The sequence below is a fragment of the Pipra filicauda genome, unplaced genomic scaffold, assembly GCF_003945595.2.
Source record: "Pipra filicauda isolate LSUMZ 115617 unplaced genomic scaffold, ASM394559v2 scaffold364_size791107_pilon, whole genome shotgun sequence".
NCBI classification, from domain to species: domain Eukaryota; kingdom Metazoa; phylum Chordata; class Aves; order Passeriformes; family Pipridae; genus Pipra; species Pipra filicauda.
In genome coordinates, this window is record NW_024104492.1 from 391,068 (window position 1) to 407,108 (window position 16,041).

Sequence of the window (16,041 nt, forward strand, 5' to 3'; positions counted from 1 at the left end):
ATATAACAAAAACATTGGAGAGTGTCCAAAGGAGGCAATGAGGATGGTCTGGAGGGGCCTTATGAGGAGCAGCTGAGGGCATTTGGTTTGTTCAGCTGGAGAAGAAGAGACACAGACATTACTGAGTATTTCTCAGGACTGACAAAATACAAGGGATGAAGCCTGGCATGGCTTGTTGCTTTAACTTCTGTAAAGCTACTCCAGGTTTTTAAAGGTCTGTAAACTCAGATTTTTCCTTTGTGGGAAACACAGATGTCTCTAAGGACATGACAGGACAAGGGGGAATGGCTTCCCACTGCCAGAGGGCAGGGTTAGATGGAATATTGGGAAGGAATTCCTCCCTGTGAGGGTGGGGAGGCCCTTGCACAGGTTGCCCAGAGAAGCTGTGGCTGCCCCATCCCTGGAAGTGTCCAAGGCCAGGTTGGACGGGGCTTGGAGCAACCTGGGCTAGTGGGAGGTGTCCCTGTCTATGACAGGGGAGTGGAACAAGGTGATCTTTAAGATCTGTCCCAACTCAACCCAGTCTGTGATTCCATGCACAGGGCTGTGCCTGCTGTGAGCAAACCACTTCTCTGTCCATCCCTGAAGCTGCTGTGGTGTGTTCATGTGCTCAGTGCACAAATATGCTGGAAACCAGACTCACTCAGCCTGAGCTTTGACCACGAGGTGGCATTCTCTGAGCTTTTTTTGCTAAGGAGGAGTAGAACTTACCATCTTTAATAATAACAATAATAATTAAGGGGGGGAAGAAAGCCTCAAACCCTCCCTGTATTTTCTGAAGTCTGTGACAAAGCAAGATTTGTGAGGAGGCTGCTCCTGCTCTTGCAAAACAATGGTGCTGCTTTCCGAGAGCTGCAAGGGAGACTGAGGGTCAAGTCCCTTTAAAAAAAAAAAAAGTGAAATACAGTATTGTGCATCTTGAAATCTGAAACCGAGAAACAGAAGTGCAAGGGAAACAAGGGGGAAAGTCTTGCAATTCCTGAGGACAACTGTTGCAAGTGGAGTTTTAAGGAATACAACCTACATATATACATTTAAAGGTCATTGAATGGCTTTTGTGGAGAAACCTGTGAAATAAGGGAGCCTTGGAAGAAGAGATTTCTTTTTCTCCTCCTCTCTGGATATAATGGCCATTGCAAAGCAAAGCATCTTGAGATTTGGCTTCAAATGTCTCTTCCTAGCAATTTTTACGCTCACCTGTGATGGACACGGCGGGAAGAGGGAGAACGGGGGTCCTGCCTGCTACGGAGGGTTTGATCTGTATTTCATTCTGGACAAGTAAGTCAGCTCTACTTTGTTCTTTTTCAAAGAGATCTTTCTCCAGGCATGAGCTGGAACAGCTTATACTGATACCGAGGAGGTTTTCCTCGGGTTTTGGCTCAGTAGAAGTCACTGTGTCCCCAAGGGACCTGTGAAACTCCCGACTGCTTGCTTTGTTTTTGTTGTGGTGACTTCTTCGGCAGGTCCAGGGCATAAATCCTGCTGTGCTCTGTAAATCACACCAGAGCAGTTCTGCTGATGGGGGGCTCTGTTGTGCCCTCGACCCTGCCCTTTCCCAGAGCAGTGGGTGGGAGGGCAGCACCCTGGTCCCCTCTGGCTCCCCGTGAGCTGTGAGGGTCGAGGCTCGCAGCACAGCAGGGGTTGCAGGGCTATTCTTGCAGACATGAATTAATTCCATAGCTGAGAACGTGGAGGAAGCGCTGGCCTGCCTGGAGCTCTGCTCCTGTTCCCCAGGTACCTTCCAGAGCAGCAACTGCAGGTAAAAACCAGCTCTGAGAGGGGTCACTGCCCCAGAGGGGCTCAGTTTGGCTGTTGTGGTGCAGAACAGCTCCAGTGTCTCATTTAAAGAGAGCTTTGTTTTCTCAGCTGAGTCACACTTTCTTTGTTTCTTGTTAATCAAATGCATATTTTGACTGTAACTACTGAAGATAACTTCCTACCTCACTTTTTCATCAGTAATTGTGGCAGTGTCATCTCCTTGGCACTCCAAGTGTGCCTCTTTTTTGAGATGGGGACGGAGTGATGTGAAATTGTGCTGAGCTTTGGAAAGCCTCATTCAAAAAAAAAAACCAAAAAAAACAACAAAAAAGAAAATATTAAAAAAAACCTAGCTAAAATGATTGTCCTAATTTTCTGGATTAAGAATAATCAGCTTGAACCAAAAGTTTGGAAATACTGGAGATTCTGCCTGCCAGAGCCATGGCACTGACATTATTAACCATAAATTTCAGAGACAGGAAAGTATTTGCAAGTTGCCAAAAGCACAGATGAAGCTTTCTGCCTGATCCTCTGGAGTGCTTTGCAGTAGCTCCCACATTCCTTTAGTATAAATGACTTGGAATTACATAACCTTTTATTACAAAATACTGGGTAAAATGTAAGATTGAGACACTGGCTGTTTCACTGTGCCAGTTGTCCCTAATGCTCCAGGGGATAGATTTTTTTAATTCATTTCTTTTATTCACTGGAAAGATCTACCTGGGTCATGCATTTTGGTGCTCTGGCTGTTCAGTTATTAGTTGAAATATCTCTATTGTATGGGGGAAAAAACCAAACCCAAACAAACCCAGAGCATGATTTGTACTGCAGGGAGCTTTTGCAAACTGCATTTCTTTGGAAGTCGAAGCAGGATTGAAGGTTTTATCAAATCTGATGGATGTGCTGTGTTATTCCTCTGAGCTAATGGAACTTTAGCAGGCACTTAATTCAAGTCCTGTGCTGTCCCCTTCCTAAAATCCATGACTTTGTAGCCTTGCTCAAGGGATTATGGATTTGGGTGGAAACTGAAGCCTTGAGACAAGGTTTAAAGCAGGCAGGCTGTCCTCAGTGTATCCAAGTATCCAACAAAAATCCTGCTCTGACAGCTGCAGGATTTCTGTTTCTTGGATTTTTCTGGTGCAGAAATGCGCCAGATCTGCTGTAAAAGTGTCCTTGGTGTCCAGTGGCATTTGGAGGAGTGTTGTGGTGTTTCAGCTGTTGGGGAGTACAATGTGCCATGGACCTGGTTGTTTAACCTCTGATGAGAGGTCAGTTATCCCTTGTCCTTTATCTTTGAAACTTTCATAGACTCACAGAATGGTTTGAGTTGGAAGGATCCTCAAAGATCATCTGGTTCCACCTCCCTGCCATGGGCAGGGAACCTTCCACAGACAGTTCACTTCTCAGAGGCCAAGCTGAATTTCCAAAAGAGCTGAGTCTTATTTAGCCTGGATTTTCTACCTTCTGCTTATCTAGAGAATGTTTTCCAAAATGCTGCTGAAGTCCTGAATCCAGAGAGAGGTGATGCCTATAGAGGCCTTCAGGCAAAGTATGAAATTATAATAGTGGATTCAGGAATCACTGGTTTTCTTTGAAATAGGTCTAGAAATGATTACAGACTATTGAAAGTGATAAAGGACTCTGAAGCAGAAGAGATTTAGACTCTTAAGCCTGAAATGTAATTTCCCTGGTGGAAGGAAGCCATGAAAATATTAAGCAACCTCCTTTCTGGGATCAAAGGAGTGACACAAAAACAACAAACACAGGCTGGAAGCCACTGGTGCAGGAGCCCTGAGCTGACCCTGTGCCTGGGTGGATTTAGTGACTCCTTGAGTGCCTCCAGTGCCCTGTTGGGAGCAGCTCATGGGACACGTGCCAGGCTCCGCACTGGACCCAGTCCTGGTCACAGCTGGCTCTCAATCCCAGTGCTGGCCACAAGAAGCCCCTTCAGAGTGACCACGTAACCCAGGCTGCTCTCCGGGAGTGATGCTCCAGCTCCCTGCACTGTTCTCCTCAGGAGACTCCTGCAAACCCGTGGAGCAAACTCCTGAAGGCAAACCAGGTCTCCTCAGGTGTCTGTGGGCAGCTGGAGACACAACCCCTGCACATGGCACGCTCAGAGGACCTGCAGCAAAGCTCCCATTTCTCGTGGTCAGGAAGGGGAAGAAAATTAGGACTCAGCCATTCAGAAATAATGCTCCACAGCCTCAACGTGCCTGTACCAGAACAAAACCCACAGTGCCCCCAGCTGTGCCTGCTGGGTCCAACCCCCTCCTCCCTGTGCGTGTCCTTCATCGTCCCAGGGCTCTCACACCCCCAGGCAGCAGCAGAGGCCTCTCCTGCTGGGACCACTGGACCTCAGGCTGGCAGAGTTATACTAAAGACACGGACCTGCTGGAGCAAGTTTAGAGGAAACCACAGAGCTGCTCCAAGGGCTGGAGCCCCTCTGCTCTGGAGCCAGGCTGGGAGAGCTGAGGGTGCTCACCTGGAGAAGAGAAGGCTCCAGGGAGAGCTGAGAGCCCCTTCCAGGGCCTAAAGGGGGCTTACAAAAAGGAGGGAGAGGGAGTTTTTATACAGGCAAGAGTGACCGGACAAGAGGGAATGGTTTTAAACTGATAGAGAACAGGTTTAGATTAGATGTTAGAAAGAAATCCTTCCCTGTGAGGGTGGGGAGGCCCTGGCACAGGTTGCCCAGAGAAGCTGTGGCTGCCCCATCCCTGGAAGTGTCCAAGGCCAGGTTGGACAGGGCTTGGAGCAACCTGGGCTGGTGGAAGGTGTCCCTGCCCGTGGCAGGGGGTGGGACTGGATGAGCTTTGAGGTCCTTCCAACCCAAACCAGTCTGTGATTCCGTGATTCCATGTTCCAGAAGTGATGCAGGCTCCCTGGAGAACGGCAATTTGGGTTGAGCCAGCTCCTTGCCAAGTAAAACTGAAGCTGTCACGCTGCTGTGGGTGCAGTGCTCCAACTTTGGAGGAAAGCACAGTTTGCCAGCCCTCTCCAGAACCATTGCCTGACATGCAACAAACTCCACAGGACAAAAATCCTGTCACACACACAAACACTTAACTTGAAATTCTGAGCTGAAGGAACTGTATTCACATGAATTTAGGCTGGATTAATCCTTTTCTCTTGTCCTTTGATTGCAAAATCTCAAACTCTGGCTATTTTCTCAGTTTAATCTCAAGCTGTTTGCTCTTTAGAGTACAGTTATGTGCTATTTGATCTATGCTATTTGATCAAGTCACACCTCAAAGTGGAGGTATTACCAAGATGAGCCCAGTGTTGTGGCAGGTAGACCTGGCTTATCTTGAGAGAGCTGGCCCAAGAAGGCCTGTCCTCTTGTGTTCCTGTGGTGCTGAGGGGGTTCGTGCATTGAGGCTTCCATAGGCAGGAGTTGGTGCCAAAAATTTACAGATGTGAGCTAAGACACAGGGCCTTCATTAAGGAGGAAGAATGAGGAAGCAGTGAGATGTTGCTAAAAGAACAAGCATTTGTTTTTGCTGATATTGTCCAGTTATTCTAAAAATATCCTCCCTGTGACTAATTAATGGTGACTGTGTCCACCCCCTAATTGACATGGTACCCGGTGCTGTTGTGTGGAAACCCTGCACAAGCACAGCTGGAACATGTAGAGGCAGCTCTCAGATTAATTCATTTGCAGGTAGGGAGGAAGGAATGAGAGCTGAGCCTTCTCAGCAACCCTTTGCTGTAGCCTCTGTGTGTCACAGGGATTATTTCCTGCGCTCTTGCCTGTGGTGTGCAAATAATGGGGAATTTATCCCCACGTGCAGAAAACACACAGGGAACTGCACACGTGTGAAAGAAAACTTGGCTCCAAGAGATCCCTGGCAAAATGAAGCAAGTAATCCAAGCTGCTTCCTGAGATCCCTTCGCTACCCAGCCAGACAGGGAGTCTGTTTTTAACGGGTTGTGTTGCAGTGAAACTCCTGCTCTAGAGGGGCTGGTGGTTGTTTCTTTGGCTGTAGCTCGAGCAGCTGTAGTTACCATGACTGCAGTGGGACTACGTCCAGGTTTACACTCAGAGAGGAAGATACAAGGACCATGGTGGGATGGAAACACCAGGCAGGGAGCCCGACCTGCAGGAGCTGCTCCTTCCCCTGGGAAATGTGAGCCCTCCAGCACAGGAGCTCCCAGAGCTGGGGCACGTTGTACCTGCTCTCATCAACAAACACAGGCCTTCGGGAGGGAATGGTGACAGGGAGTGTCTGCAGGAATGGAATCATGGAATGGTTTGGTTGGGAGGGACCTTAAAGCTCATCCCTTCCACCTCCTGCCATGGGCCAGGAACACCTTCCACTATCCCAGGTTGCTCTAAGCCCCGTCCAACCTGGCCTTGGACACACCCAGGGGTGGGGGAGTCCACAACCTCTCTGGGCAGTAGATTGAAAACCATCTCTGATCTTCGCTGACCTGGTCAGTGATTCCCTGATTGTTTTTCCAGGATCACAGGCCTGAATCCAGAGCAATGGATGCATTTTTTTGGATGGCAGGGCTCAAGGATGTGGAGGGATAGTTTTTCTCTGTGTTACCATGAAGGCTGAGGGAGGCAGGGTGGAGGAATTTGTGCATTCTTGTGTCTTTTTGCTTGTTGCCTGAAGGGATGTCATTAACTCCTAAGTCTGCTGAGGGCTTGCAATTGCAATGAACCAAGTTAATGTATGAAATCCTTGCCAGTCAGGACCTGTGGATGTGCTTTGTACCCAGTGGAGCATCTAAGGTAACCATTCCTTGGTAAAAGGGATGAGTAAGAGCTCCCTGACAGCCAGGATTAAGTGTGTGCCTGCACACTCTGCACTTCATCAACTGCTTGAGGTAAATTAAGTCCATGGTTACTTGTTTATTAGTTAGGTTTTTGCATATCCCCTGCCAGCCAGGAAGAGAAGAATGTTCTTGGCCTGTGACTGGGTTTAGAGGCTTGTCCTGCTCTGCTCTGGGTCTGTAAAGACCCTGTGACCTCAGGAGTTTGGCAGTGTCTCTGGTGAGCTGCCTCGTGTGAAGTGTGGCACAAGATAATAGTGTTTCCTCAGAGAATTGCATCACCTCTCCAAGGTCTCTGTGCTATGCAGGGTTTTCAAAATTTCTCCTGAATTGTTTGGAAAGACAAAGGAGACTTTTTGGCTCGCCTGTGTTGTTTTTAAAGAGCTCAATAGACAGATAATGCACAACTTCTTAGGTAAATGCCACCTCTGAGAGCCACGAGACTTCTTGGAGTTAGTCCAAAACCGAGGAAGTTTAAGGAGATTTTGGATCAACATCAGCCTCTGAACCAGGTGTCTTTGTGTCCTTCTGTCAGCTGCAGAGCACGTAACTCATGTGGGGGCTTGGTTTGTGCGTGGGCTTGATTCTGTGATTCCTCTAGTTTGTGAACCAAATAAACCCACAGGTATTCTGAGAAGGTGAGAAGGTGCAGTGACAGAAATGGAAAAACAGAGTCTAAAAAGTGCACAAAAGACAAACTCTGAAGAGGTTTGAGTTGCTTCAGCTTTGGGCTCTGGTGCACCTTGTCCCAGGGAGCAGGAGGAAAGCACCTGCTGGAGGAGGGGCTTTGAGCAGAGTGTGGCTCTGCTGGCTGGGACCATGGAGCGTGTGGAGAGTCTCTCTCAACACTTGCATTCAGTTGAGATGTACAAAATGCCAGCACAGTTGACCACAGAATGTATCATTCTCTTGTTAAAGAGAATGGTTTACTTAGGCTTAACTTCCATTTATTGGGCTCTTCTCCAGAAGAGAATTTGGCACCCTCACCACGAGCCTTTTCCTAAACTGCAAGTTTATAGCATCAATCATTCAGCTGTAAAATGTTGGCTCACTGATCATCTTGTTTCTTTTGGGAGTATGAAGAGACAACTATTTTAAATTTGGCATTTCTTATCTTACATTTGGCTTTAGAAATACTTGTCCTACCCAAGGCCCTTGGCCTCCCTCAGGAGAGGCTTTACAGGTGACAAGTGTCTTTTGCTGTGTGGCTGCTGAACGACACAGCTCAGACTGTGCAGGAGGACACTGTAAGGTAATGCTGGTTTTGCAAACTCTCTGTTGGCTGCAAAAAGGTTCATTTTATTGGTTTTGTCCATTTTATGCCAAGTGAAGACTGTAAGAAGTCTGAAGTTGTTTCGGAAGATGCATTTTGTGTATAAGGGGAGTACTTTTTCCTCAGTGCAGACCTGGGCATTCCCAGCCCCTGACACCTGGGCTCAAGTAGAGACAGAAAGGAACTCCCAGAGCCTAAGTTGTCTGGCCACAGGTGGGAACTTGCTGTGCAGGGAGGAACAATGTGAAGCAGAAGCCTGAGCCTTCCTTTTGGGACCCTGTCAAAGCTCGCTCTGGTAGAGCTGAGGAATAAATGGATTGTAGACTATTCCAGTTGCCCCAGTTCAGTGCCTTGGGACCTGAAAGCAGAAAATATCCTCCTCTGGTGGATACAGAGGGTTTGGGTTTATGATTGTTGCAGTGCTAAGAAGTTTTCCTAAAATGGGTATTCAACATTCTGCTGCTCCTGAACTTCAGGTTGTTCCTTGCGTGTGTTCACAGATGAGGCTTCATGGAAAAATATCCATAACTTGTGTTTCAGAGGGCATAAAGATGGGACTGTTGGCAGGGGAGCAGAGTGAGGATGATGAAGGGAAGGAGGTGCAGCACAGCTGAAGCTGTACTTGTGTGAAGAATTAAAAAGCACTGCTTACCTGCAAAAACTGCCCAGGTAACAAGACCAGCAGAACAAGAGTTGCAAAGGCAAAGACTTCACAGGATGTGCTGTTCCCTTCCTGACTGGCACATCGTTGAACTGAGGGTCAGTTCTGGTTTTAAGCTTTATTCTGGCAAATGCTCTTTTCAAGAGTGCACGACTGCAGAGCCATGGGCAGTGTCAGGGCTTTGGTGTGATGGCCTGCCTGGATCCTCTGTGGCTGGATCCCTTCCCAGCCGCCTGGCTGCAATGGGCATTCTAAGGGATGATCAACTTCTGTTCAGAGAGGAGGAAACAACCCAACTTTTGAAGGCTGATGGAGCTCCCAGGGCAGTGTCCTGCCAGTGTTTTCCCTGAACAGCAGGCGCTTGTCTCACCTGGTGGCTGGAGAAGGTTGGGGAGGGGCTGCTTGAGGAAGGGTCTCAGCTTCACATGTCTGGTACCAGATGGTTCAGGAGACATGTGGAACTTCACTGAGGTGTGTTTTTTGAGAGGTAGGAATATGGTCTAAACAAGATACATTTCACTGAGGTAAGGACTAACTGGTTTGTGGTTAACCAAGCCTTGGCTTTACATGTCTTCTGCAGGCTGATGTGACCATTGCTTTAAAGTCAAGTGTTTCTTTTATGCCTCACCATATAAAGACAATAAATACTGATTTTCCGGGCCAGTTCTAGGAAATTACTTGTGCTATTTGGCATTGTTGGGACTGGAGTGTCTGTTGTATTCAAGGCCTCAGAGTTATTCCATAGATCCCAGGGCAATTTGCTCCTGGGGTTGGGATTTGTGTGTCTCTCTCTGTTCTATCAGTTTGCAGTTTGGATGCAATGGGAGTTAAGTTCCTTGCTGGAGAGCAAGTCCTGATGTACCTTACCCTTCATCTGTTATGACACCAATTTTCCCACTGTTTCTGGTTTAATTAGTTGATCAAGACCTTTGCTATTTTAGTCCTCTTTGATGCACATTTGTGTGTAGAACAAGTCATGATTTCAGGTCCTGGTGTGATGGAAGACAGCCAGGAAGAAATTTAGCACTGATAGCATTTGCTTATGATCACTGAGCTCTGCCATCTGTCCCACAGCCCTGCACAAAACAGGTGACTGGGAGGGGACCTTTGAAGAGGGGCTTTTGGCAACGAGAGCTGGGGAGTTCACAGTTCTTCCAGGTGGACCAGATGCTCTTGTCCCTGTGCCAAGGTCCTCACTGCACGTTGTGTTTGGACAGACTCAGGTCACACAGAGGAAGAACAGATATCCTGGAGCAAGAGGGCAAAGCCAAGGCTTTACTGAATGGCTGTAAAGGAACACGAGGGGAGGAATGTGTGTGACCCCACAGCGGGTCTGAGTGCTGGCTGTGCCTCCAGCACTGAGGTCCTGCTCTGGGCAGCCAGGCTGGGAGTTGGGCTGGGGGAGCAGGGCCTGGGGGAACCCATTCCTGGCTCTGCATTTACTCCCTCAGATCTGAGGTAGGGCAGGGCAGGTCCCTTTTCGTCCTGTGAAGTGAAAAACCATCACCTCAAATGTTCATCTTTTCTTCCTCAGGCTGCAGATCAATGAGGTTTCTGTTAAGGCTGGAATGGTTATTTCCCCTATAAATATTTCTAATTGTAGTCAATGAATTAAGTGATGACACTTTTATTTTCCAACTCTAGGAAGGAATTTTTTTTCCAATATTAATATTCCAGTGTTCATGGAAGTGTTTATGCTAGAAGGGGCATTTAGTGCTGAAAGATTCTGATTAACCTAATTTTTCCTAGTTCTTACAACATAAAGAAGAATAATCCAATCCCATTATAGCCCATAGTTTATCCTCTCGAGGAGCAAAATTAGTTTGTTTTGTCTTTAGCTGAGGTGTGAAAGAATTAACCAGAACAGTTGAGACGTGGACTAAGGTATTTTACTTTTCATAGTGTCTGGTACAGTGGAAACACAAGAGAAGTTTAATAATCTGTTCCTCCAACTGTGTGTTATTCTCAGAATACACTTGAGCTGAAAGCTCTGTGTAATGGTTTGGAAGTGAGTGGGTGGAATTAATCTAAAACACTTCAGAGAGAAGGTCTTCACTCACACAGGTTTTGTTTGGTTAAGGCTGTGTTAAGGTCCAGCCTAATTGCCATGTGTTATTGCCAGGGGTAGCCTCAAACCCTTGTATGGAATGGGACTTATTCTTGCTTTTCAAAGTTAAGTAGGAAATGTCATTTACAGTTCAATCTCTCCTTACAGGAAGAATATGGGCAGTGAGTGGTAAACAAAATAAAGGCAAGTGCTTGGCTGAGCAAGGTGTGAAAGGACACAGGGCTGGGAAAGCTACAATAGCAGCAATTGAACTAATCTGTCCTGTAATCATTGTCTCCCTAGGTCAGGAAGTGTCCTGCACCACTGGAATGAGATCTATCACTTCGTGGAGCACTTGGCCCGCAAGTTCATCAGGTGAGAAGTGCTGCAGGGGACCAGTGGCTCCCAGTTCAGCTGAGCTGCTTTCCACTGGGGGTGGAGGGAGGGTTCTTAGTGCTTTCCTCAGGTCATCCCAGTGGCTGCTTTTCCCCAGATTTCTGTCACGTGGGAAATAGGAGGAGTTAAGCTGATCCCTCTATTCCTGCCTGCCTGGATCGAGTCTTACCCCTGTGGGGAAGGAGTCCTCCTGTTTGAGATGCTCCTGAGGCACACAGGTTTGGGTCTGCAGGGAGGGGCCTGTGGCTGTAGTTTTCAGGCACTGAATGACTTGAGACTGCATGGAGAATCCCTCAGGACATGGAATGTGTTATGATAAACACAATTAGCCTTCCCTCGTCTTCGTGATGATTCCAGGATGCATTTAAGCCTTTCTTGCTTCAGCAATCCCAAGGTTGTGATGCAAGTGCTCTTTACAGGGATGGTTTGTCTTGACTGGGAAGGCCCAGGGAAAAGCACCTTCTGCTGCCTCCTCCTGCCTTTGCCCCTGTTAGTTATAACTGAGAGAGCAGAGTGTCCTGTGTGGTTGGGGTCACACACACAGGAACCTCTGCACCAGCAAATTAATGTACTTCTTTTCTCTCCTCCAGCCCTCAGCTGAGGATGTCCTTCATTGTTTTTTCAACTAGAGGGACAATTCTAATGAGGTTAACAGAAGACAGGTAAGAAGAGGTTTCAAGGTGCACAGCACCTTTTGTGTCCCTTCACCTTCCTTGCTCAACAATTCCCAGTCCACTGTGAACAGAGTTGTGATACCTTAATTGTTTGAACCACCTGCCCATTTTCATATCCTAGAATACATTAAGGGCTCTCAAGGCAGAGGTTGGCTTCTTAAATTTTAAATGTCTTTTCTGTTAGCTATTGGGGTTTTAGCTCAGACTGGTTTCATTGAGGGACCTGCATTCCACAGAGACTCAGGCTTTTGTCGGAGAACAAGAGGCTTGTTGCCTGTGAAACATCCTTTGGGAGTTTCTTCTGCAAACAAATAGGTGAAACTCCCTTCCCATAAAAACAGACTTGAAAGCCAGAGGTGACTCCCACACTCTTGAGGTGGAGGGGAATGTGATTTCCTCAGAGGTCTGAAGGGATATTACAGACAAACAGTGTTTGGGATGGATTGCAAGGGGCTGTATTTTTTGGCAATGGCAGTTTGATTGCCAGGTTTCTGAAGCGTGTTCCTGTCACCCCTTTGTAGATCCCCAAGTTAATCCCAGTAAAATCTGTGGGATGGAGTTTTTTATTTTACTCTGACTTCAAGGAGAGTTGGACGAGGTCCTTAAATCGCTCTCGCTTCCTCTGTTAACTTCATTGCCACGTGGAGCAGAAATATATGTAACACATGTGTAGGGTGTATAAGTCAGCATGTGTTTTACATATTGGATGTCTGAAATCACATACCAGAGCAGCTCCCATGGAGGAACAGGGAGGAAACTGGCTGCCTTCCTACAGAGCAGTCCACATACACCCCAGCCTTGCAAATGCCATTAACCCCAGCCAGCCTAAGCAGCCCTTCCTTGCCACTTACTGCAACAATAAGGATAAAGAGAATAAACCCTATTTAACTGGGTGCCAGCAGTAAACCTGTTCCCTGCCCCTTGCTGTGTCCCACCCCCTGAACACACCCTGCTGCAGAGATACCTCATCTGCTAAGGCTCTGAACTAAGAGACTGAAGTGTTCCCCATGTGGAAATGTATTCCATATTTATCCAGCTGCCCTGGAAATGTTGACTGGGAACAGGATATTGATATGGTATTAGTCTAAAAGCCAGCTGACTGCAGAGCTGCTGCTTTTTATTGGGGGACAGACAAACAAGGTTTTGGTCCTTTAGTTCCCGCTGGCCTTTCTAAATGGGGAAGGTGGAGTGGTGAGAAAACCTCCTCTGCCTTGTCTGTGCCTCTGTGTGGTGTATCAGCCTCTGAATGTGAAGATTGAGGGTTCTGAGCATCCCTTTTTGGAAAAACTGTGCATCTGATGGGACTGGATGGCGTATTCTAAACACCTGTGCTGTGGATTTGAAAATGTCAGTTCACCTTTGAAAAATGGTGATCACAGGAAATGCTCCATTTTATATTCAGCTTTGGCTTGGTGTGTGCATGAGTAGCTGAGAGGAGGAAATCTCTGCCACTAGTCCACCTATGGCAGTGTCTAACTAGTGTCTAACTGGTTTGGGAATCATAGGTACAGAATGAGTTCTCCAAAGTTTGACAATTCAGCCTGTTGCAAAAGCAGACAGTCTTTTTTTTTCTCCCTGGGGGAGTCACTGCTGTGCTGACTGAACAGTGTTAATGCCCTCAGCCTCACCACAGAGCTCCAGAGTGTGTGATCACACAGTGTGGGGTTTCTGAAGTAGTTAAAAAATGCAGAGACAAAACTGACTTCTGGCATGTCCATGTGGTCCTGCCTGCAGTGACTTCATCCCTTTCCCATGAAGATTGTGGAGTTTGCTGAGATATACCCCACACACTGCAGGGTGTTATCTTGTATTAAAGACTTCTGGCCTGTGCTTGGCTCCCAGAGTTTGGTGTCTGCCACTCAGGGGAACAGCAGATGACTGTCTGCCCTGGGTACCCTGCAGCTGATCTCACCATGCCTGGGATTCCTGAAAAGAATTCAAACAGATCCCCTGAGTCATAATGAGCCATTGGGAAAGGCTTCAATCTTCGAGTCAGTTTTAACAGGAACTGAAGGTGTAATGGCCAAATAAACCGGGCTGTTTGATTATGTTTGTTTAGTCAAGTCAGCAAACACAGTCAGGAAAGTGAGCCAGGTGAGTCGGCTGCTGAGTCTGACCAGGGAGCATTTATTTAGGAAGAAATGTGTGAAATGTTTGGATATTGAGGAGATGCTGCTTCTGTGAGGCTTTCCCCAGGCTGTGGGAACACTGGGAGCACAACTGCTCTGTTTCCCACATCCTTGGAGAGGTATCTACCCAGACTTGGCCTATGTAAACATTGGGTTAACTCCTTTTTCCCCCTCTGTATTTGACTCTGCCATGCATGTCCTCCCCTGGATATCAGCTCCCCAGAAGCTGGATCTTGGATCTGACAGTGTCTGCATTCCTTTCAGGGAGCAGATTCGCCAGGGCCTGGAGGAGCTGCAGAAGGTGCTGCCGGGTGGAGACACGTACATGCACGAGGGATTTGAAAGGGTAACTAAGTGCAGGCTGTGGTGCCTCAAACTGCATCTGCTGCCCCTCAGGAAATGTAACCAGAGGAATCTGGCCAATAACTCCCTGGTGGGTGAGTGGGACAAGGCCACAGGTACAGTGAGGTGTGAGTGGGCAGTGCTGGAACTGGGACATGGGAGATGCAAACTCCACCAGCTACCTTTATTTCTGCCTTCAGCTTTCAGGGGGGAGCTGCCTTTTCAGTTTAGGACAAGGCAGAAGGCTTTGGCATTGCAATCCCACGTGTTCCTGAAGGGTGGGAAGCTGTCAATCCTGCCTAGAGTAGCCCTGCTAGAGCTGGGCGGGGGCTGAGGCCGTGGTTCCAACCTGTTCTCACTGGTGGCCAAATAATGCTGTGCAGACGTTATTGCCTGCTCTGACCTTCTTCTGGATGGGTTTTTTAATATATTTTACAAGCTCAGGAGTCTCTCTAAACCTGAACTCCTGCACTCCCTCCCACTCCTGTCCTACACATGTATTTGGGAAGACTTTGAACCGTCTGCCTGTTGTAAATGCTGAACTGACATTGTTCACATTTAAATGTGAGTACACAGCAGAAATTCAGGTGACCTGACAGAGACTTGGGTTTGTTTGCAATTGGAGTCATTGATCTGGAGGTGCTGGGGAATATTTATCATTGGGCCTGGGATGTTTCTCAGGGAGGAAGGTGAATGGGATTTTCAGAGAGCAGAACAGTGGGAGACAATGTTAGTGTTGGCCTTGGGGTTGGTTTGACTGAGCTGTGCTTTGATAAGACCTTGAAGTAACCCAGTCAAAGCCACAGGCAAGAGCCCTGTTCTGGGAAGGGTTCAGATGTCTGAGAGCAGAGGTCATGTGTGAACTGCAAGTCCTCACTGCCATCTTCCCTTTCTTTCTGGTGCATGAGTAGATGCCCACAAAGTATTATTATTGATTTATTACTAATAATCTTCTGATTTAATTTCAGGCAAGTGAACAGATTTACTACGAAAATGTTCACGGTGAGAGACTTTTCTTGATCCATTGAATTTTTTTTTCTCTTTCTTTTTGACATAACTTTAACAGATTTGAAATGCAGCTTCACTGTGGGAAGGGTGGTGTAAGGCTGCTGCTCTTACAGGAATGCAGTGCTGGTCAGTGTAGTGTTCCTGAAAGGGACAAAGAACTGGTGGAGCTCTAAGGAGCCAGAGCTGGAATGAAAGTGTTTCAGGCCAAAAGTGAGAATCCAGCCTGGCTGAACTGCCCACTTTTACCAAAACTGTCTTTGTTCCTTTTGTTTGAGGACTCAGACAGCCATTTCTTCTTCCTTCTCAAACATAAGAATGTGGAGAAGCTGTTAAATAAAAGATTTTTTAATAAGCAATTATTAAAACCATCAGTAATTGCAGACAATTGCAAAAATGTTTGTCCTTCCCTGTAATTAATGTAAAATCTTTCTACACTGCAAAGCCTGAAGTATGAGTATAAATATTGCTTCAGAAACCAAAAGACAGACAACCAGCTGTTTGAGTACAAAACCAGGCCTAATGGTCTCACAGGGCTACTCACGAGTAAGAGGAAGTCGTGGTTAAGTCCACACAGCTTTGGGACTCACCTGTAAAATATGCCTGCAGGAAAATGGAATAGCTGGAACAGCTCAATTTGGGATTGATGATGCTGTTGCATGCTGGTGTATGTATCACATGTAAGCTGTTCCCACCACGTGCACGAAGCACTGGACAGCTGGGTCCAGCCTGAATGTTGGGCTGTGTGTTTTAACAGCTCTGTGCTTGTCCTTGCTCCACTCCAAGGAGGGTTTATCCCACCTGCAGGAGGTTCAAAGGCTCCTGCCATAGTCAATGGAGGGAGAAAGGCATCTCTGGAGGTCGCTTGCGCTCCCGAATCTCTACCAGAAATGTTCAGTTTTTTCCATGTCCTACAGAAGGAGCCTGAGCACTTGAGTTTGGGATCTGCAAGGGGAATAACCCCACATGTTGCTCAT

The 16,041-nt window shown here is 47.2% G+C and overlaps 1 protein-coding gene across 1 annotated transcript in view; it reads left to right on the plus strand.

The window, feature by feature from the left end:
• Positions 1 to 797: 797 nt before the first annotated feature.
• ANTXR1 (ANTXR cell adhesion molecule 1) overlaps positions 798 to 16,041 on the plus strand; it is a 101,940-nt gene continuing 86,696 nt past the window's right edge. The window contains exons 1-5 of the mRNA XM_027715532.2: positions 798 to 1,278; positions 10,822 to 10,893; positions 11,505 to 11,576; positions 13,982 to 14,063; positions 15,028 to 15,061. Coding sequence (XP_027571333.2) covers positions 1,127 to 1,278; positions 10,822 to 10,893; positions 11,505 to 11,576; positions 13,982 to 14,063; positions 15,028 to 15,061 — 412 coding nt within the window. The 5' untranslated portion in view covers positions 798 to 1,126. The remainder of the gene's footprint in view (positions 1,279 to 10,821; positions 10,894 to 11,504; positions 11,577 to 13,981; positions 14,064 to 15,027; positions 15,062 to 16,041) is intronic.